This window comes from Hippocampus guttulatus, chromosome 1 (assembly GCF_054856545.1).
Source record: "Hippocampus guttulatus isolate MCC_2025c chromosome 1, RoL_Hgut_1.0, whole genome shotgun sequence".
NCBI classification, from domain to species: Eukaryota; Metazoa; Chordata; class Actinopteri; order Syngnathiformes; family Syngnathidae; genus Hippocampus; species Hippocampus guttulatus.
The window spans coordinates 3,797,442-3,821,198 of record NC_141261.1 but is presented as its reverse complement, the minus strand read 5'-3'; the positions used below and the strand labels follow the sequence as shown (position 1 = coordinate 3,821,198).

Below are 23,757 nucleotides of genomic sequence, written 5' to 3'. Positions count from 1 at the left end.
ACAACAGTGGTCCTAATGTTAGCATACCAACATTCTTATTTCAAGAGGATTTGGCCTGTTGATACTGAACGGAACTTTACAGTTTCATCGACCGCAACTTTTGGGCGTATTATATTATGTATAATCGTATAGTGTTGACGACGCTATTCCTAAATGATTCTTGTTTGGTCAATGAAAAGATTATCTCAAGTGATAGGTTGTGTTTTTCTGCTCAGAAAACAGTCATGGGGGCTGACTTCTGTTAATACTACACCTGTTTGATTATTTCTGATTGCAATTCCTTATGTGTGTGGTCACCAAGCTGGGCTGAGCCACATATGCCATGATTTTGACATGAAACATAGGCTAGTTATTTGGGAAGTTAGAAGGTCCCTGAAGCTTGCACTGCTGCCAGACACCGATAGAGTATCAACTAACCGGTCTCGATTGGGCTTTGGTATTTTTGCAGATGCACTCACTGAGCTTGCCACAGTTGCGTGATTGTGGGCATGAAGACAGCCTACTTCATTTGCCACCTGAGTGGCTCCTTTCATTCCCTTAAAAATCAATGCATGAGAGGCGCAGACTTTGAAGAAACGAAAGAAGAAACAGAGGAAAAAATAGCTGCAGTCCATACCACAGATCAAAGTACACAAAGTAAAAGTAGTTTATGTTCGATGCATCCTGTTGTCATTCATTCATTCATTCATCTTCCGAACCGCTTTATCCTCACCAGGGTCGCGGGGGGGCTGGAGCCTATCCCAGCCGTCTTCGGGCAGTAGGCGGGGGACACCCTGAACCAGTTGCCAGCCAATCGCAGGGCACACAGAGACGAACAACCATGCACACTCACACTCACACCTAGGGACAATTTAGCGTGTTCAATCAGCCTGCCATGCGTGTTTTTGGAACGTGGGAGGAAACCGGAGCACCCGGAGAAAACCCACGCAGGCCCGGGGAGAACATGCAAACTCCACACAGGGAGGCCGGAGCTGGAATTGAACCCGGTACCTCTGCACTGTGAAGTCGACGTGCTAACCACTGGACTACCGGGCCGCCCCCTGTTGTCATATTTAGGAATGAAATACGATGACCACCACACATGTCCACGGACAGAATCTGTCTGCTTATGCTCCGATCAAATTCAGCAGACTACATGCTTCAACAATACTTAGGTGTGGTTGTAGCAGGCATGAAGTTTAGTTTACCAAATTATCAAGTGCGCCGGCCGGGAACATATCAGAGGAAACACCCTCAGTAGGCCAGAACGCCCGCCATGGTGCAGAGTGATCTGCTAAATTCCCAAATAGACAAAATGAGGCTGGCACTGGCAAGAAAATCAGGATGTGCCAGTGTTTACGCTCAAGCGCATCTGCGCCATTTATGAAGAAGTATTCTAGTAAGTCAGCTAAAGAAAATACCTGCTTGGGAGAGTTCATGATTTCATGTAGCTGTCAGTCAGTAATCCAAATGAATCCATCAATGACTATGAATTTACAGTTAATGAATGATTGGTCAACCTTTCCCATCAGTTCACCAAATATGTACGCATGATGGTCGCGTCATGTTCTGAACATCGTCCAACTCATTGTGAAATGTATTAAGAAGCGGCAGCTCTGCCTTCGATTATAACATTTCACAATGCGCATGAAACGACAAACCTCTTTTATTGTCCTCAGGAAGTTACACATAAACACATTAATAGAAGCAGACAAAATCACAATGTTAATTAATTGCACAAGAAAATGCCACAGGACAGCCACCACTAGACAGTTGACAAAGAGGCAACATCATATTGATATGGTGTCAGTTGCAATTTACGCCACATACTTGCACAACATTAATGAGAATTTTATGTTCATTCCCACTTGAATTTATTATTTTTTTAGCTTGCAATTATATCCAGACGTAGTAACGATTGTGGTTTATCTCAAGGCTTCAACAGATATCAAATATCTGTGAACAGCTCACATAAACATAACATCATCTTTAAGTGCGGGCTATTTTGTCAAGCGCATACAAGTTTAGGTTGACTCAATAAGAAAAGAGAAAAGTTTCTGTTTGCCACGCAGCAACAAAGGTGTGCTCATGGATCCTGTAGAAGGTGTTTGTTAGTAGTCCAAATAAAGCTAATTTCATTTCATGTCAAGTACTTAATTTGAGCAAAAGGTGACTTCCTCCACATTGTCACGAAGCAGACCATCTCAAAACTCCACAACCTTCAACTACTTGTGCTCTCTGCTCATTTTCAATTCGATTTTTTCCCCCCCCAATTGTACTGACGTTGAAACGGACAAAAACAAGCAATTATTAACACGATGGTTCCGCGAAATGTTGGCATGAGCCACAGAGAAAATAAAGATAGATGGGGAGTCTATACAGAAGAACTGGAGTATGGATTCTGTTTTCATTTGGCCGCTGGAGCCACGGTGACTGGCTCGGTCTGGACCCCGGCATCTGTCGAGTGACGTTTCTGCCCCTAAAGACAGGAATATTAGAACATGGATCAGACTTCTCTTGATGTTTGTAGTGTTTCCTTAAAAAGTGACATCGTCAACTATGGGCTAAGCATGACTGAAATCCATATTATAATGTTTTTGTTAGTTGCAGGTTTTTGCGAATGGGGATCATTTTGACAATGTTGTCATTTGTACACACTGGCAAAGTGTGGATTGCCAGCACACAATGAGTCAAATGTTCACTAATTCACTAACTCACGAATCCTTGGGTCTCTTGCACACATCCGAAATTTAGCCTGGGACAAAACAAATCTGCTGTAGTGTGTATCACTGAAACCATCTACATGCATACAGAATGCAAACGTCAGTCTGAGAATGAAGAAAAAAAAAACAATATTGCCTTCTGCAATCTCTAAACACTTACTTAATTGAGGAGGGGGGGGGGGGGGGATGGGTGTATGGAGTAAAAAAGACACCAAATGTACTCTGAAATTCAGACACTGTATTAATGAATTATCACAACTAGGAACACAACTATTAATTTTAATTCTTCACATTTTGCAAAATATCCAAAAGAGGGTAAAATAGATTTCCCCTCAGAGATGACTGAAATTGATTGAGAAAAACAGATTACAACCTGGTATAATATGACGACCATGAACAAAGGTGGATTTGCAGGTTTAAATTTGGGGCATCTAGCTCAGGTTTGATATTTGCTTTTGATCCAGCATTCACATATATGCAATTCAAATCTGATATCCGATGGTCTCAGATTACATTTGATGTGCAGTTTAAACTGTACAGGTTTCTTTTATTATTTATTTCTTTTTTACAATGACAGTCAGTCTAACTAAATTCCCAAATGAACATTGTAATAATACAATATATATATCAAAATAAATGCAAACTACTGTCTAATAAAATCCACATGTTCATGTAAACTGGCAGGTTGCACACAAACAAATCTACTCTGGCAAAAACAACTTCGTCCATGACCACACAAAAATTGATTTACTTGGTGAGGTGCTGCTGCCATCTAGCGGAGAAAATGCAACAGCATATTGCAACGTGTTTGGTACGGCCTTTGAAATGAGCTCCTCAGAGAGCTGTAACTAATTAATGTTGGTCTGGGACCTGTAACTATTTTTAATTTATTTATTTTAATTTATTATTATGATTATTATTATTATTATTACCAGATGTTTCAAGAAGAGCTGGATGGAGTTCCTCTTCTCTGACTTCCGGGCCGCATTGGCGGCACTGTCGCTACCTTTGGGGGCCACTGAGGCCGTTTTGTCGTCTACGACCACCTCGCATGACTTCGCTACCGCTTTGGGCTCCTCTTTGGTCTTCACCGGAGGAGGTGTGTCTGCTGCTTTAACAGGAGCAGGGCTCGTCTTCTTGGGATCACCGGCCTGAAAGCAGTGAGTGAAGAATACTGTGAGAAAGGTGCGTAAGTAAGTTAGCTTGTTGAGGTACTTAAACTAATCTCTCAACATGATTTCGATGTGCTTGTTGTCGCTCCTCTTACAATGTATGATCAGACTCCAAAAGTTCTCATTGTTCACTAAGACACTGTTTCAAAAACCAACCAAAAGTGGATACACGTTTACTTTAAGTCATCAAGTTGAAGAGCATTTAATTGTGATGTCTGTCACTAATAATAGATACATGAGCAAAGACGCCTTATTTGTAGTAAATAAGCATCCTTTGGTGTGGAGTGTGTTAAAACGGAGTTTTCCAAAAAACAAAACAAACAAACAAAAAAAAACGTCAGGGCAGACGATCGTGAAAGTTCACCCTGTTGATTTTTTTCCACTTGCAAATCCCTTGCATTGTTATCACCAAAGTCAGCCAAGCCACGGAATCAGTGATTGTGACGTGAAATGGAAGGATAACCAATAAGGACGTGACTTGAAACTCCCGACAATGCAGGACTTCACAAATGATGTGAGGAGTGCTTGAATAGTGTGTATCACAAATTGTTCACCTCAATAAAAATAGCAAGCACTTTGCATAAATGACATATGACAGGTGAGTCCAAGGCGTGCCCCATTTCACCTTCAGTTCCGACAGTCTGCAACTTCAACAGGATAAGTAACATAACAGTAGGTTCTTACTTTAGGCTTGAAGAAGGAGAAGAATGATGACTTTGATGGGGTTTTCTTCTCTTCTTGAATTGGCTGTGGGGGTTCGACCTTGGCAGTGGCCTCCAGAGTCCCAGCTTTCGAAGGATCCACCTTCTTTTGTGAAAGACAAAGAAGAATCATAAACATCACCAGCTACTTTTTATGAGGATGATGACAAGGCCATCTAAGAGTGAAAGATGATGGTGAGAGGAAAAGTTTCAGACCAGAACCAAATCTCAGCAAGAATAGAAAAAAGCATGCACTGATTCGTCTCTACTGAACATTGTGAGTAGAATTGTGTCGAATTCATGCATTATTCATAAAGAAATGAAAGACAGTGTCATCCCATAATTTTAACAAAAAATGAAACTAATTCCCGGACCTTCGAATCGATCTGCATCAAACTGGATGTGATTTGCCTTGTCACGTGCCTCACGACTCCACAAAGTTTCATGCTAACCAGTAAAACAAACCAGTAAACAAGCTGTTGAAGTAATGACCAGAGTTGACACCTGCAAGTCAAAAAGGAGGTAAAGATAGATAAAAGGGCATGATAATTAACTGAGACAAGATGGAGAAAAGAACCAAATCCCAGCAAGAATTTAAATATCCAAATTTGATTAAGTATAACATCATTAAGCATAATATAGCATACATAACATTACCTCATTTTCTACCTCTGGCTGTGGTGTCTGTAACGTCATCTGTGGAAAGGGATATGTTTTTTATTTCCCCACCAATGATGCAACTAACTAACTAACTAACGTGCAGTTTTGGAATAGCTAGCAAGGTTTGTATGTAACTTGAATTTAAACCGTCCGACCCCACTGTATCTCTGACCAAATCCACACACCTCACTAACATGCACGGTAAACAAACTGATTTTAGCCACGGCAGCAACATTACTTAGGATGATTTACCAGAATTAATTTCTCGAAAATACCACACATTTAAGTATGAACAGAAAAATAAAGAAATCATCTAAAAATCAAAAGTGAGTAATTATTCACAAGTGCACACAAAATGACCCCAAAAAATGTCACATTGTGTAGCCGTTTAGTGGAACCTCTGGGTTGTGAGAGAACATATTGTGACTATGGAAATACTGTGAGTGAACACTAATCAGGGCAGCTAATGCTGAAGCTCTGCCATGCTGTTGTGTTTTCCAAAACAATGTTTCCATGATAATGATTATTTATACCCAATGGCGATTTGAGCTTGCGGTTTACAGTTTTGTGAAACTTAAGAAGTTTCTCCTGCCAAAAAACATATGAATGACCTCTGGTTTCAGAATTTCATGTGTATTGAACATCATGTCTACTGCTGCCAAAGAAAGAAGACTTTTGTTTACATATTTTCTGCGACTTTACCTTCTGCTCTACAACCGTCTGTGTTGCATCTTCGGGTGTCTGCTGAGGTTCTTCAGTCTCATTAGCAAATACAAATGAAAACATTTTTTTAAAAATACAAATGAAGGAGGATTACTTCTCGTCAATGACAGTGAATATATTTATTTACTTTCAGTGAATTACCTTAACCTCTACAGCTGCTTGTGGCACATCCACTGGAGTTTCCTGCAGGGTAAATTAAGTTTTTTTTGTTTTGTTTTGTTTTGTTTGTCGTGTTTTGTTTTGTTTTTTCCAATGAATGTTCAGTATGCAGTTGAAGCTTCGCATGAAAAGCTCCAAATAGATTCGGACGCTTCCTTGGTGCAGCTGGACAAGTTTACCTGTGTTTCTACAATTGGATATACTTCAGCTTCTACCGCTTGCGGTTGCGTCTCCTTGTTAGTCTGCAGCATATTGAAACACGTCTTATTGAGAGTTAAGCATCATCATTACTCATGGCAAACCTCATCAGTCTGCCATCTCTGCATGCAATGCATGCTTTGCCTTTGTGACATGTAATGAATCATGAAGAAATTGATACCAGAAGAACAGAACAGAAATAACATAATCATCAATTGAACATTGGTTACTTCTCACAATATCACACGATAACTCTTTCAGCCAAAGATCAAAATAAACTCAAAGGGTATCATTAAAGATACATTTTCTTGAAACAAATGCAAATACACATTTAGAGATGTATTCCACCAAACATACAGAGGATTTCAAAAGTCTACACACCCCTGTTCACATGCCATGCTTTTGTGATCCAAAAACTGAGTCCGAGATCAAATATACGTGAAGCGTTGCCCACTTCCAAGTAAAATTAGCCATCACATAGTTCAAAAGATGCTCGCGGGGTATGCCGAGCATCTGACTTTCAGCATGTCCTGAATAGTGTGCTTAAATGTTAAGTGGATCTCTTTCTACCCTTGGGTCCTAGTGGCATACGTCAACAAGCTGATGCCCCTACCTCAAACTCACCAACAATTTAGTAACTTACGACAGGTATATTGCACATGTGGTGTTGCGTTTATTTACCTTTGAACGAAAGAATGTGCTCAAAACATCTTTGGTTGACTTCGCTTTGGGGGATTCTGCGCTCTTTGCCACAGATTTTGGTTTTTCTTTGGAGGTGGTGGGTTTAGCGGATTTGCCACTGAGCTCCACTTTGACTTCCAGTTTTGGAAGCTCTGGAGGAGGAGGAGGTGGTGGGATCAACATTCCCTTGGAGGCTGCGGAAGGATCAGACACTTGTGCAACCTTGGGAGAGAGACACCAAGTTAGAATGCTAGCCTGCAAACATGGGGAAAACATGCTCATACCTGTCAACTCATACGGTTTAGCCATAGTTCATACGGATTTTGTGGTGAATCTTACGTATATGGCCGTATCGCACAAATCATACGGATTCTGAAAATTTGGTGAAAAAAGTAACGCAGGAATACAACTCTGAACACAGTAATGCCAGTAAGTAGAATGATGATTAGACATTAACCAGACATTGTATTATGGAGATCTACAATAAATATCATTGAAAATTTCGTGGGGTTTTTTCTGCCGTTATTTTGACATATAAAATCCTTTGGTATGTTATAAGGATTTTTTGCTCTTTATAAGGATTTTTTTGGTAGTTTATACAGGTTGACGCTCCGAAAAGTTGACAGGTATGCATGCTCTCTCTACGCCGATCTCCTGAATATGAGGCAGACGTACCATCATACTATCATGCTGCAATACCATACCTGTCAACTTTTCGGAGCGCCAACCTGTATAAACTACCAACAAAATCCTTATAAAGAGCAAAAAATCCTTATAACATACCAAAGCATTTTATATGTCAAAATAACGGCAGAAAAAACCCCCACGAAATTTTCAATGATATTTATTGTAGATCTCCATAATACAATGTCTGGTTAATGTCTAATCATCATTCTACTTACTGGCATGACTGTGTTCAGAGTTGTATTCCTGCGTTACTTTTTTCACCAACTCCAAATCAATTGAAGTTGGTGAAAAAACCCCGGAAATGTTCAGAATCCGTATGATTCGTGCGATACGGCCATATACGTAAGATTCACCACAAAATCCGTATGAACTATGGCTAAACCGTATGAGTTGACAGGTATGAATACAGTGGCCATTGCAAAGTAATACACTGTGCATTTAACAGTACTAAAAACCAAGATTATTAGAATATTTATCAAAAGTATGACAAATTAGTTTTTTTACTGGAGGTCGGCCGAACACAAACACAGAAAGTAACCAAATGTCCTTAGAAGCAAACAGACAATGTGCTCACAGTGGTGGCTGGCGCTGGCTGTTTCTCCCTCTGCCGCTGTTTGGCAACAAAAGAGGCAGCATTTTAGAGTAGATCAGCGAAAAATGCCAGTAGTCATAAAAACATCCCATTTAGGAGCAATTAAAAAGAAGGCTTGTCTGACTGAACCAAAGTCTGAACGAATCGCTGAATTGGATAAATTGTGTCAGTCAGTACAATCTTACTATGAAAAGCGACTATTCCCTTTTTTAAACTGAGAACCAATGAAATGTCATACTTGTTTATTTTGGCATTGGTAATAGTTTGGCAGTACTTGAATTAAATGTCATTTATTGTGGCGATAACATTTTCTCTTTCTTTCCTTTTGATTCCGTGTCATTTTAATTTGATCACAATTATTGGAAGCTGATTATTTTGTGGTGTAATTTTTATGCTCCAAAAAGTCACTGTCTGATGAAAACTGCATCTAACCTCATTTATAGAAAAATACTTGGGAAAAGACAACAGTATAACTCTTGTTTTGGATCACTTAAGACCCAGAAACGATCTTTTCACGGCCATCGTTGTAAGACTGGACTACATTTGTATATATTATGTTCAATATTTTGAAATGTCGAAGCAGACTTGTTTAGAATGTCAATGTTTGTACAAGGAGATATTTGTAAAGACAAGAATGGCTTCTTATGGCAAATGGATTCTGAAGTAGCCATCCAAGTTCCTCTCAACTCAAAACCCATCTTAGCATCAACACATTGCTTTGATGTTGAACATTGAAATCAGCATAATTCATAGTTTAAGGGCTAATTGAGGCCTCAGATATTGACCTGCATTCACCAATCGGACTGTGATCAGTGGAACTAAAGTATCTTTACTGTCTCGTTAAGCATTGGCTCAAAACATTCAATACTCCCCGTTGCCTGCCCTTGGTTCATTAAAACAAAGTTATGGTGGCATAGAGAGTTGTTGCCCGTCTCCAATATCATCTATGTGTAGAGGAGGTGCGGTATGAAGAGTGCATTTATAGGACAGTTCTGCCAAATAAAATATATTTCCAATTTTTCATTGGTTGATATGGCCTGGAAAATAAGGAGGGAGAGGGGCAGGCGGGGACGATCCCTTTTGACAAACTTTGTATGTAAACCTAATCCTTATTGGCGGGTGACATTTAAAATTGTTATCAATTTACTACAAAATAAAATAAAATATAAAAATAGAATGAGCCGTCAAAGCACATGGCTCGCCTGGTCTGTATATCTTCAAATCTTTTATTTGTATATGCGCCCACTCCAAGCTGTGTTGTTCTTTTCTGATGTGGAGTTGCACTGGTGAGGCAAGGCGACATTTGGAAAAAAATTGCTGCTTGGAAGCACATACCACAAGGTAAAAGTTTTTGATAAAATTGATAAATCGCTGCTTTTGCAGTGGATAAATGGGGACTATGTCTCTGGCAATGTCCGGCACGATTGACTGCTTGATTTCCTTTCTCTGGCCTCACAAGTAACAATTGTGGTCGGACAAGATTTTAGCAACCCTGATGAGTTCCTCTCTGTTTGCACCCATGTTATTAGTATCGCAGTGCAAGTCAGCAAAGACATGTTTGAACTACAGATGCTGTTATTAAAAAACAACAACATAAAAAAAAAACCAATAATGAGCAATGAACTCAAACTAATCGATGAATCCCCTGTCCCTCTATAAACATTCAAAAAGGCAAAACGGTGAGGAAGCGGACTGAGCATAGTCATCCTGAGACATTAGGTTAAGACATTTCTGGCATCGTGCAAATCCTTGCATTTCCAAAAGCATCTTTTTTTTTTTTTTAGGAAACCCAAGAAAACAGCATGTTTGTTCAGCCAAAACATTGTACTGTCAAAGAGAACAAGCCATTTTCAACACTGAAGATTGGTTGATCAATTAGAAAAAAATAACAATCCCGTTGGTGAGACTACAGTTTCATCATCAACCAATTGGACGATGTCCTTTAGGATTAATTGTGGTCGTCTACTGTGTGACCATTTTCTTTTACTTTAATTGTGTCATGGTCACCTGATCCTTCGGGACTTCAGGAGTTTCCTTTTTGGATGTCTTAGTGGGGGTCATCTGCCGAGCAATGGAAGGGACAGTCACCGTTAAATTCTGCCATGAAAACAAAAACACAAAATAGAATAATAGGATGCCCAAACATTACATTGTTAAAGATTGCAGCCCTATTACAACTGCTAAGGTTGAGCATAAGGTACATGAGGAAGTAGGCCGTTCATGAAAGTAAGAATAAGCCTTTCGAATAAAATAAGTGTTCACTGCTATCCAAGGCCGTGTGTACACACTGCATTGCTGTCAGAGTGGCGGCCATTGTGCTTTGGAGATGGCGTAGGCCTGCCCTCGCTCTATCTTGATCAATGTGAACTTCCAGCCACACAGGCCTCCCTTGTGAGCTCACACGATGGCTCCAACAATGGGCCGCCACATTCCACCGCATGTTCCAAGCCTTGATTAGCATGGCACGAGGGAACTGTAACTCTTTAAAATGCCACACGTTCCCAACGACGGCATGATGAAGAGGAAACACAATGGCCGCCCCTTGTGCGGCAGGGCATAATTTGTTACAGATAGCTTTGCTGGTACTGACAAGGTCATTATGATTTATAAATAACATGAGCAGCATCTTTTAAAAAAATAATTATGTGGTTGATCTAAGTGATGAAGTGCAAATTGAACTCTTTTCATGAAAGCATTCAATTACTTTGGCCTGGTGATTGAAAAGAAAAAACCAAAATGTCACAAGCTTACCAAATGATCCAAGTTTTCATGTTTACATTTCAAATGTGTTACTCACTAAATTTTTGAAGAAGTTCATAACTGGATTCTCTTCTGGGTTAGTCTCCTCTTCTGCAGGTGGATAGTTAGCGTCGTCAATTTGTTCTGGAGTCCCGCTCTCTGGTTCCGTTAGTGGCTCTGGCTTTTGGTTAGCTGTCTCCTAAGCACCATCACACAGAGTTAGCCTTTTGAGGGTAATGCAGTATCACAGCAGTGCAGCAGCATCTTAATCACAGCATTGAGATGGGAGCACAATTCCAACCATGCCTCTGCCTACTCTGCACATTGTAAACAATAACCCTTTTATGAAGGCGCATCTCCCACACCCCCCTCACTCATTGATATTCAAGTCTGTTGGATGGTCATGTCTCAAGAATCGTTAGAAAATCCAAATACCTTGATGTGTCCTAATGATGAGGGTCTTTGAAGTAGTTACCCTTGATTTTAATTTATTAATGTATTTATATTATATTTTAGTTCAGTACCATAAAGTAACAAATATTTATGAACTATATATCCTATGCTGAATATTGGTTGCTTGTTGCCGCGGTAAAATGTTAAACATACATACGAAGAGATGTAGGATTCTGGTGACCTCCACCAAGCAAATTCCTGGCTAGCTTTGAGGCTAATGTTAGGCAAAAGCAATGATGTTTTAGTTAACACAAGCCAAGTCAAGCAGTCATTCTGGGTCACTGAGTGAAACAGTGTCTTTATTTCTGCTTATCTTTGCACACATTTAGGTTGTCAGAGATATTTGAATTGTCTAGGGATCAGTTTTTTCTTTTTTAAACGACAGCCACTTTGTCATTGTGTTGATTGTTTTCCACTGCCTGTTTACCCTACTCTCAGCACATCGAAGGAAATTGGCAATTTTATATCAGTTAATATTAGGGTAGTTATGGCAATGCAGAAGAAATGTGTAAAAAAAAACTGGAACCCCCCACCCAAAAATAAACAAAGAAACAAACAAACAAAAAAAGAAAACATGAACTAACAAACAAATTTAGTAGGTCTCCCAGTCTTTTCATTTCTGGACTAGCTTACCTTCCCAATCTGGATCTCCAACATAATGGACAAATACTATCGATATGCAATGTCTTTATGTGTTTATTTATTTTGATATATTGTAGATGTCTATGAGTTTCCTTGCAATGGCAGGCTCTTCAGTATTAGTGATGTGAATGGCAATTGCTTTTGATTGTGATTAATAAATACCATCAGTTTATTAAAATGACTCTTTTGAAAGATTCATTTAAAGAATTATTCAGTGCTTTTTCATTCAGTTCATTATTTACTCCTAAGGTTCATGTTCACTTTTGTACCACGCCCTATATAGAGAGACGATCATTCGCCCGAGATGTAGCTTTACTTTGAGTGGAATATCACGAGCTAAAGTTACTGCACGGTGAACCAAAGTCGTCTTTCTTTTATGTTGCAGATTTGACCGAATATTATAAACTAAATAAAAAAGGCAGGAAGATTTTCAGACAAACAGCTTTGATCAGTTAGCAAAATGCTCTTTTTCTCTCTCTCTCTCTCTCTCTCTTGCTCTCACCCCATCAGCTAGCGCTCATCTGCCACGCTGTGGTGGGGCCTGCGTAACCCTCTGCCACTCATCTGTAGCGGTCACCGTCTACTCCAATGTTGGTTTCTTTCCAGGTTCATTCATAGCATTGACATGAACGTCTGTATGTCCCTCTTCAGGCTCGACTAACAGACCTCTCCTTAACTGGGCTCCTTGGTGATGGGCTCCAGGCTTCTTTGCCGTCTCCATTGCGTTCATTTAGCGTCCTATCGGGGAATTCTCTGCATCTCACCATGGTGGATGCCCTTCCGTCTCTGTGGTTGACCGCCACATAAACACCTGCTCCCGCATTTTACACTTACCGCCCTTTTACTGTTTAATATTATCAGTGCCTTTGAGAGTCTTTAAAGTGCAATGTAAGTTTGATGCATTATTAGTATTATGACGATTAAACAAGTGAAATAACCACAGTTATAATAAATCTGATGTGTTTGTCAAAACTAAAGAGAACTGAATTAAACTGCATTAATCTGGCATTTGTTTGTGAGCAATTTGGGAATCCCAATGACCCCCAGTGTACTTTTTCAATTTTTTATTGTGGTGTTTTGACCATGGGAGTAAGCAGACCACAGAGAACACTTTCAATTACGGGAAGAAATCCGCACAGAAAGACCATGGGCGAGATTCAAACTTGAGATACACCACTGTAATTCACATGAAGAAATGTCCAACTAAGAATCGTCAAGCCTGCAAAGCTACATTTTTTTTTATTTTATTGTCAACATTACGACATTGCCAGGTGAATTATCCATCCATCCATCCATTTTCCGAACCGCTTAATCCTCACTAGGGTCGCGGGGGGTGCTGGAGCCTATCCCAGCCGTCTTCGGGCAGTAGGCGGGGGACACCCTGAACCAGTTGCCAGCCAATCGCAGGGCACACAGAGACGAACAACCGTGCGTGCTCGCACTCACACCTAGGGACAATTTAGAGCGTTCAATCAGCCTGCCATGCATGTTTTTGAAACATGGGAGGAAACCGGAGCAACCGGAGAAAACCCACGCAGGCCCGGGGAGAACATGCAAACTCCACACAGGGAGGCCGGAGCTGGAATTGAACCCGGTACCTCTGCACTGTGAAGCCGACGTGCTAACCACTGGACTACCGGGCCGCCCCAGGTGAATTATATATGTAAAAATACAGGTGCCTTGACATCATTAAAATGCAGTTACATTCCCGTCCGTGTAATGTACATCCACCCATCCATCCATTTTCAACACTGCTTGTCCTGAACAGGGTTACGGGGGGTGCTGGAGCCTATCCCAGCCGACTTTGGGCGGAAGGCAGACTACACCCTGAGCTGATCGCCAGTCAGTCGCAGGGCACTGTAATGTACATTTAAAAGCACAAGATAACAACAAATGTAAAGAGGCAAGCAAAATTGATGTTGTACACTATTTCACTGCTACTCTTCGAATGAAGCTACTTGGATGACAACTGTGATGTTGTAACCCGATGAAGATATGTCAAAACCTTTAAGTCTGTAGGGTGATTCTTCAACAACAGATGTACATGAAGACTCCAGCCTCCCAAGTAAAGCTTCCATGTGCTCTCGGTGTTCCAACTTTTGGTTCGACCACCCTTCCGTAGGCCTAATTTCTGTTATGTCTACACTTGATTCAGCCTCTGAGTTCATCTCTGGTGCTTCATCCTCTGAGGCCCCAAGGGAAGATTCAGCTTCAACAGCATCCGGTGAAATAATTTCCCCAACGATGGTCTTGATAACAGTCTTAAAGCATGTCGAAGATGCTACACAAGCATCATGTTTGTCTAATTTTTTATCTGCTTCCTCTATGAATCCACTTGTCTTGAGGATTGTGGGTTGATGCTCAGGAAGACAGGTGGCTTCCTGTGAGGGATCACCAGAAGAGAGAGGAGCTTCCATATCAATCAAGGACAGAGACTCTTCAACATCAGGTTTACGAGTTTCCTCAGTTTCGACAACACTGTTCTCTTCTACTTGTTCCTCATGGACTGAGCTACATGAATCCAGATCCTCTTCTGTTAATGGTTCTAGTTGTAAATCACATCTTTCTCCATGTCTTATTTGACAAATGTCAAGGCTCTCAAACATCCCTTCAACAAAAGGCATGATTACAGTCACCCCTTGATCATTGGGAGGACTGTCATTTTCCTCTTGGGGTACATCCGAGATTGCAGGGTTTTCCGAAGATGTTTCCTCAAAATGTCTCTCTTCTTTAGCAGACATGATCATCTCCTCTACAGTTGGGTCGGCGTTTTCAAGGATTTTATTGAGTGTTCCAAAACATTCGTCTTCTGACGAAGAACCTTCAGATGTTATTTGTGCTTCACATGTCATTGTTTCATGAACATTCCACAGGGCCACTCCATTTTCATTAAAGTCCTCAAAGTCATTCTCATTTTGAGCATCCTTTGCAATTAGCTTGCAGAGTGGAGGTGTTTGATTGACTGGTTGGGGGCATTTGGCTTCTGCCACAGCTTCTAAAGATGCCTCATCAGATGATTGGTGGATATGTGTATTTTCTCTTGTCTCTTGTCTGACAATGTCAGTTTCCATCTGTGTAGATTCCTCAGCGTAATTTGGAGCAGGGGTAACATTCTCGACCTTAGTTGTCTCAGAAATTTCAGTGAGCGGTTGAGAACAGAAACCAGCTTCCGCAAATGTGTTGGTGACATTACAGTCAGAAGAAAATTCTTTGACAAATGTATCTTCATTAATGCTTTCAAGTTCTACTTCAGTTTCCTTCTGTTTAAATTCCTCAAAGTGTATGTCGTCTTGAGTCGGGATGATGGTCTCCTCCACAGCTTGTTTTGGGACAGCAGGGATTTTGATGAGTAGTTCCGAGCGGTATGCCACAGCTTCCACAGATGCCTCTGTGACTTCACATTGAGACGATGATCCTTGAATGGGTACGTCTTCATCCAGACATCCTAGGTCTGCCTTGGTTTCCTTCTGTGTAGATTCTCCAGAGGTGAGCTTGTTGTTAGTGCCGATAATGGTCTCCACAAAGGTTGACTCTGAATCAGGAGGTATTGTTTCTTGGTGTGCAGAGGAGGACACAAATCTAACTGCAGGGTTGGCTTGTAGTTCCAATTGGCTATCACTGGCCAGTCCCAGAGCCGTGGCAATTCCGAATTCAGTGTTCTGAGATGGAGGAGCAACTGTTGCCTCTTGTATCTCCTTTTCTGTCCTGTTTCCATCTGCAGGAATGTCAGATTCTGTATTTGTCACAGGTGTCACGTCAATGTGTTTATTTGTGCAAACTTCTGTGTCCCATAAACATTGATCAAAGTGATATTCAGGAACTTCATCAATGGTTGATAGTTCTTTGTGCCAAGCAGTGCACCCTTCTGAAGAGTCCTCAAGCACAACATAACCGTGAGCGATATTGATACCTTTTTCACAGACTGGCTCTGTTCTCTCCGGAATTAAGTGTTCTTCCTCCTCTGAGATTGTTTCTATCATTGTGATTAGCGGTTCAACATTGACTGATGGTATGTTATTTCTTTCCTTGTTATCATGGATGATGACCTCGGCCTCAGCAGCCTCACTCAGAAGTCTTTCGTCTGTTGAGCCTCCTTTGCCTTCCTGAAGCCGAGACACGTTGACCTCTTCAGGTATTTCAGTGGTGGATTCTACTGGCTTACATTGTACTGAGATTTCTGGATCAATTTCATGAGAGTCATTTAGGCTCCCTTTTTCAGGATTTTGGATTTCACATTCGCCAATCCCCTCCACCCTCTCAGCCCTGAACACATCCTCATAAATGACATTGACAATGGTTTCCTTAACAGTGATCCCTGCTGCCTGGTTGTCGGGCGATTCTTCTTGTATGCTCTCTTCAAACACCTCCTCTGCAATTACAATATCAGATTCACTTGGTTCTTTGGTTCGATCTGTTCTCTCCATCTCTCCCACCGGGACCTTGGCGGGCGGTGCTCTCTTTGCATCATTTCCTGTTTGTGTTGAAATATTTGCTTCAATTACTCTGTCCGTCTGAGTGGACGATTCGGCTTGGTGATGTAGATAATCTTCTTCTTCTTTGGGTGCAGATGTGGTGTCTGCATCTTCTCTGCTTGAACTGGATTCCTTTATCATGAAAATGAAGATTGACATTTAGATTTACACTTTGGTGTTTGACTCTGGGATAGACAATAACCATGTGTGTGAGCAGGATGTAGCCTGTATATTGCCGCATACCCTTAGTTTTTCTTCTTTCTTATTTCTACCCACAATCTTGCTGCTGTAGATTGTAAATTTCCCCAGTGTGGGACAAATAAAGGATATCTTATCTTATCTTATACATTGCAAGCTCAAAAGAGAAGGTGCAACAGACTAACATAAAATGTCTGTACCCTGCTTGGAAAGAAAAACAATAACAGCATTGGCCAGCATGATGTTATTGTGTTTTCGTGCTGGTCTTACCAGCAGCAAAACAAAACAGCCAAGATTCAAACAACCAAACCTTCAGTCACTGGGCAGGTTGCTCAGTGACTGAAGGTTCGGAATGGTCTATGGCTGTTTATTTTATTTATTTATTCTTTTGCAGGGTAGTTGATGTCAGAGGCAGATTATTGAAGACGTACTAGAGCTGATGCACTTTTTCTCTATCCATCCTTCCATTTTCCATCCATTTGTTCTCATTAGATTAAGGGTGAATTGAGCCTGTACCAGCATAGCAGTCGTAATTTGGTCATGAGGTAGGGTACACCTTGGTCGTCAGTAAACCACAACTCAACTCAACTCTATTTATAGAGCACTTTCAAACAGCCATCGCTGCATACAAAGTGCTGTACATGGAGCAATTTAACATATACAATAAACAGTAAAACAAGGTACATTTACACAAATATACACATGGGGAAATTTAGAGGCATGTTTTTGTAATGTAAGAGCGCATTTAAAAAAAACAGCTTTGAAAACCATGAAATTGCGTTGTCTGAGAACACTCTTTCAGTTGCAAATCGATAAACCGTTCAGACCTACAGAGTATCCACAGAAAATCCCACCCACAAAGAAAACATGCAAACCTACAGAGGAAGGCTCAGAGCTGAGATTAAAACTCCAAATTTCACAACTGTAAAGAAAGACACTTGTCCTCTGCGTCACTTTTTCTACATGCTATATTAAGATTAATCAATTCTAAAGATAATCAAATCAGAGCTTTTTTTGTCACAAATCTTACCCGTATTCCCCCTCTCTCATGCAAGTGACTATAACATCTGAAATGCAGTACTTAAGCATTAGCACACGCACAATTGGAAACTCATTTTGGGCTGCTATTTCTGTCTATTGTTTTGCTGAAAAGAAGGTACAGTGTGGTTCATGATGAAAACTCAACAGGTAAAATGTTGGTGGTAGTACTTACCATACATTTATGTAAATTTAAGAAAACAATGTGGCAGCACGGTGACCGACTTATTAGCACGTCCGTCTCAAAGTACATTTCGGGCCCTGGCCTTCCTGTGTTGAGTTTGCATGGTCTCTCCATGCCTGCGTGGGTTTTCTCTGGGTACTCCGGTTTCCTCCCACATTCCAAAAACATGCATGGTAAGTTCATTGGACACTCTAAATTGTCCCGAGGTGTGATTGTGACCATGAATGTTTTTTATGTCTCTGTATGCCCTGCGATTGGCTGGTAACAAGTTCAGGGTGTACCCCGCCTACTGCCCGAAGACAGCTGGGTAGCCTCCAGCCCGCCCACGACCCTTGTGAAGATAAGCGGATCGGAAAATGGATGGATGGACAAGACAACAATGGTTGTCCACAGAATTAATTTTTAAATTTCCTTTGCTAGGAGACTAATTAAAGAGTGTCTTATTTAAACACAAAATAATTCACTAACTTATTACAACCCTTGCCTAAACTCACAAGAAACCTGACTACACAACCTGACCCAAAACCCGAGCCCAAACCTGTCCCTCAAAACTGTTTTCTCATTCCAGTTAAAAACAAACCCGAAACCCTGGCCGTAACCCTGCCCCCAAAATTATCCCAACAGAATACAGCACAACCGTTTCCATAAATGTGGCCCCCTACCCTAACCCTAACGTGGAAAATACTCACCAGCTGTGTGTCAGTGCCAGGAAGACTTGCATCTCTCACAATATTCTGATGGGTCTCTTCTTCCACGACACTCTCAGCCTCAACCGGTTCCTCTCGTTCTGCTTTCTTTTTGAATATTTTGTCAAAAAGTTGCACTCTTTCTTCATGTTTGTCAGCCTCTTTTGTCTCAGGGGTTGCGGCCGGCTTTTCGGGTATGACTTCAACTTGCTGACTGTCCGAGTGGATCACCACATAGTCAGATTCTGTGGCGGAATTTAATGCAGCCTTGCCATTTTGTTGGTTTTGGTTCAAAGTTTTGACTAAAAAGAAAAAAATAAGTCAAATGAAACCATCCAAATCACGGATCAACAGCTGTGATGCATCAATCTATCCTCTTACTCTTACGGCCTAGTTTGTTCGGATCACAGGCAGCAGGTGCTACTTCAATCTGACAGATTGCACGCACTGTAGCTGGGTGCGATGTGATCAACTGAGATTGTGGCACAACTTTCAACAGGTGTAAAAGTAGTTTTGCACAGAATTTAGTTTTGTATTGCTTTTTAAGTAACCTCAGTAATATGGCATGCCTCTGTCTTATGACTGAATAATTCTTGTTTCTGGCATTTTTAAAAAGTGGAACAGATCAGTGATTCATTTCTCTTTGACACACCTGACGTTGTGTTTTTGTAAACATTCAAGATGATTTCTTTCATTAACCTAACAGAGCTTTTGGTTAGCAACAAAGAACACTGGGATGAATTTACCTAAGGTTTGCCCTTACGAAAACAGTGACGATCTTGATTTCTCTCACAAACAGATGTAGCTGCTCATCTACTAACCGGGCGTACCCAGGATATGTGTCTGCCTCACAGACAATATTGACACACCGTTCATTTTGCACCTTTTGTGAGGAGTATATACAAATAGCCTAGCTCACCCAACGTGATTTATCAAACCTCTAAGGAACTGCAGTGGCTGATTTTTTGTGAGAGTGGTGCCAGCATTGCGTTGGCAAAATGAGAGGCTGCAGGGAGAACTGTTTTGCTTGCGTAAACATTTTTGGAATGCCAGACACAAAAATTGTTCTGTCATATCGTCTATTGAGCAATGGAATACTGAAGCTTTTGCATGAGTTCGAGTCACAAGAAGGAGTCATGCCATGTCAAACTCCATTCAACTCTGCATTTCCTTCCACCTGAGTCTGTTGATTTCAGCACACTGTGACCATCGGTGCTGGTCTTTTCCATAGCAGTTTTTCTGGTATGCTCTCCCAATTTTAAATGCATCATTAATACAGGATTGGCAGCTACATTAAAGTCACACGCACTCTGAGCGACTCAAAAAGAACAAATCGTGGTTTTAAACTAGTTGCCGGCTTCCACCAAATTATCAGTGATCGTTTTCCTTTTTGTAACTGAGTAACAGTGTGTCCTCTTGGCTCTGTTACTAACACTTCCAATTGCATTACTTCAAACTTCATTTTGCGTTTGCTCAGTTCTACCCAAACACAAAGTCCTTTTTGAATTATGGCATTCTTCACTACTTTAATATCTGTTGCCAATGACTGAACACACAATTTAACACCCTCTATTTAGGATTTCAGTAAAACATCACTGTCCTATCGACAACTTGACCACCAATAGCGCATGCAATCTTTTAAGGGTGAATGCACAATTTATCATTTGCTTTATGGGGAATTTTTGTAAATCAGGCCCATTGTGTTTTTGTTATTCTCTAAATGTTATGGATTAAACTGGTCTGATTTTACTTCAAAGTAGAACTGTCACAGCATCTTTTTTTTTTGCAGATTATTACAGCAATTATAGCATAACAACTACAGTACTGTATCTATCCTTTGAAAGGATCAATGTGGATAATTCTCCATGAAGTAAACATGGGCTGGTCAACCCAAGAACACGAGATTAGCTAGATCACTACTGTGTCAACATCATCTCACTGGATGATTCTCTCTGCAGGGACAGTAACTGCACCATGACAGGTTAAATAATCTATTTTACAGACTACGCCTATAGTTCACAATAGAGGGTACAAGAAACAGTCACTGTTTACCCAGCATTTAAAGGTCCAAAGGACCTATTCATTCTGGACTTTGAAGGCTGATTTGTTTACTACTGAAAGACAGATCATGTGTTTTGAGGTTTGGAAAAGAACGGGGAAAAAAAGACAAATCTGATTATGTGCGATCTAACTCAGCAACTACAGTTTTCAACGTTACAATTACAAATGCAATTGAATAGCTAAAGCTAAACACCATTGACAAACAAAGCAGGGGTTTGGCATTTAAGATTGTTTAAAAATGACGTGAGTGCAACTCAGCAAAGACTACACCTTCTTCATTGTTTTTAATATTAACCGTCGGATCTTATTTTTATACTTAATGATATTACATTTAATATGGATATAACCTGTATTACAGTTTGACCCAGGATTAAATTTTCAAATTTTTTTAATCCTCTTTAAATAAAAAATAAGTTTACAAATACCAACAAAACAGTGATACGGACCTCTGAGGTCCAACTGCAATCTTAAAATCAAAAACTCACCATCAATGTCCAATCCGTTGGTTGTGATGTTTGCTGCCAGGCCATTCAATCCTCCATTTTTATCACACTGACTGGTCTGTGAACAAATAGTATGGAAACAGTGAAAAGATAAAAAAATGGCAACACAACAATTTTCTCAAAGTGAAATACCAAGAAAGATACATTCCCTGGGAAGTGCTCCAATACATGACGATGGTAATATGCCAAGAAATAAAATGATTATTTTTCATCCAATATCTGTCATGCTTATCTTTACTTTTAAATAGGTTACGAGTTGAATTGCTACATTCCTGCCATGTTACCTTGCTTGGACCTTTGTTCTTGGAATGCTCATTCCCCATACTTAAGACCAAAAGATGCAGGTTGACTGGAGCCAAGGGAAAATAGTAGATAAGTAACTGTAGTATTTGCTCATATGTAACATGAATCAACTGTCTTACCAAAGCTGCCCTTCAGGTCAAAGTAAATGAGATCCACCTCTGGAAGACAACAAGTAGAGTGATGCCTTGTCAAAAGGGGTGGACTCGCCGCTCTGGCCCAACTGTGCTTATGACTATTGTTGACAGGCCATTATATATCTTGTAAATGGGTGGGCCTATTTTCAAGTACCGGTAATCAATCAGCTTGCCTCTCTGAGAAAGGCCCAAAGGACGAGCACATGATTAGTTCAAGCTGATTTCTGTGTGAGCCTTCTTCAGTCTCCAGTCATGAAACCAATAGGATGTGTATTGAGGACGTTTATATGGGATGCCACATCACCAAGCGTGATCAGCTCGTCTCATCCATATTATTACATTCACCAAGTGTAAAAGAGAGGTCGGTGATTTCAATATTGGAGGACATTTTGGGTTGCAAGGAACAGGGTTACAAATAAATGCTCAGGTTAACATTTTTGCTCAAGAGTCCATGCTAAGTGGGTTAGCTGCTTTGCTAACTGGTCAAGAATAAACCTTAGCTTAGTTTAAAAAATAATCAAAACTTTTATTTTAAGGAGTATTTTTTCTAAATAATATGTGTAAAACGAAGTAGAGTAACACACACCATTACGGTTGAAAACATTATACAAAGATGAAACATAATGTCGATCAGGGAAAGGGAACACAAAGAACGGCACACTTCCAAACCAAAAAAAAAAAAGACATTTTAGGCGATATTTTGATGCTAAAATGCATAATAAAGGATCCATTCCTCAACGACAAATGCTTTGAGGCAAACCAAAAATAACCACAGCCTTTGACTTTTTGTTTTTAACATTTGCCAATCAAAGATGGCAAACAGCAAACTAACATTAAGTGCAAGAACTTGTCTTGTGCACATTTTCACAAAATTCAACTCAATCAAAACTTTAAATACTATCAGACCATATGTTTCTCCTGCATATAAGTCATAATCCACAAATTATTAGGATGACTCGCTCGCCTGTGTGACACTGCAGTACCTGTATAGCACTGTATGTCCCCTTTGCATCGAAGGTCTGCCAGCCAACCGTCACAAGAGTTGCTTATAAGCCCCCATACGCATTTGTAACCACACGCACACACGCACATGCGGACACACAAATATAGCCATTCTTCTTGCTTTAGTGAACATTTGGTACAGTTCTATTGTTTACAGCCTGTGAAAAAAAATTAAGGTGATCTGCATTTTTTGTGGGCGGCCCAGTGGTCGAGGGGTTAGCATGTTGACCTCACAGTGCAGAGGTACCGTGTTCGATCCCTTCCTGTGTGGACTTTGCATGTTCTCCCCATGCCTGCATGGGTTTTCTCCGGGTACTCCGGTTTCCTCCACATTCCAAAAACGTGCATCGGAGGCTGATTGAACACACAAAATTGCGCGGATGGTTGTCTGTCTCTGTCTGCCCGGCGATTGGCTGGCAACCGGTTCAGGGTGTTCCCCGCCTACTGCCCGAAGGCGGCTGGGATAGGCTCCAACACCCCCCGTGACCCTTGTGAGGATAAAGCGATTCAGAAAATGGATGGATGTGTGCTATTTTCGTTTGGTTTTATGAACAGTTAAGCATTTGACTCTTTTTTTTCTTAAATTTAAAATTCCAGTTTCATTTAATCAAAACTGACATGTGGCTTAAAATATCTAATGTGACATTCTTCCATTTCAAAGCATAGATGTTTGTGGATTGCCAAGTGCAAGTAATGGCTCTTTTTGATCAGAGCTCATCAAAAAAGACAGAGAGCTCTGTGATGAGATCATCTGCCACATTGTCCTGTTAAAGACTGCACAATGCTTTCCTGCGGGGAGCGGGGACATCAATACTGTACATCAATAGTGCAAACCTTTCAGCCATCAAAGACGTCAGCTCCTCAACTGAGTTCCTCCTTTTATCAGTCTTCGTTTTTTTTTTAGCGGTGGAAATTGTGAAAATGTTGTGATTGAGGGGGCAAAAGTTCTTCAACGTTTCTTTTGATTGTCTCAGAAGCAAACATCCACATTCGTCATTTACAGTGGAAGAAAAACAAACATGTTTTTCTTTCTTTTTTTTTATGAACCCAAAATGCGCTGTATTGAT

General features: G+C 40.6%; 1 protein-coding gene across 4 annotated transcripts; it reads right to left on the bottom strand.

The window, feature by feature from the left end:
- Positions 1-1,627: 1,627 nt before the first annotated feature.
- bcas1 (brain enriched myelin associated protein 1) lies at positions 1,628-21,764 on the bottom strand. 4 transcript variants are annotated; one of them, XM_086104797.1, is made up of 15 exons: positions 21,674-21,764; positions 21,536-21,600; positions 21,234-21,309; positions 18,691-18,989; positions 11,073-11,213; positions 10,283-10,372; positions 8,258-8,293; positions 6,997-7,218; positions 6,297-6,359; positions 6,100-6,141; positions 5,938-5,994; positions 5,233-5,271; positions 4,559-4,681; positions 3,635-3,853; positions 1,628-2,458 (listed from the first exon to the last, which is right to left on the bottom strand). In XM_086104797.1, the coding sequence occupies exons 2-15, from the start codon at positions 21,572-21,574 to the stop codon at positions 2,387-2,389; spliced, it is 1,518 nt and encodes a 505-aa protein (XP_085960923.1). In that variant the 5' UTR covers positions 21,575-21,600; positions 21,674-21,764; the 3' UTR covers positions 1,628-2,386. The 4 variants fall into 4 exon arrangements, with proteins under 4 accessions (XP_085960923.1, XP_085960932.1, XP_085960942.1 ...); XM_086104806.1 differs by having other exon boundaries at positions 10,283-10,336; XM_086104816.1 differs by lacking the exons at positions 5,233-5,271; positions 5,938-5,994; positions 6,100-6,141; positions 6,297-6,359.
- Between the last annotated feature and the right edge of the window lie 1,993 nt (positions 21,765-23,757).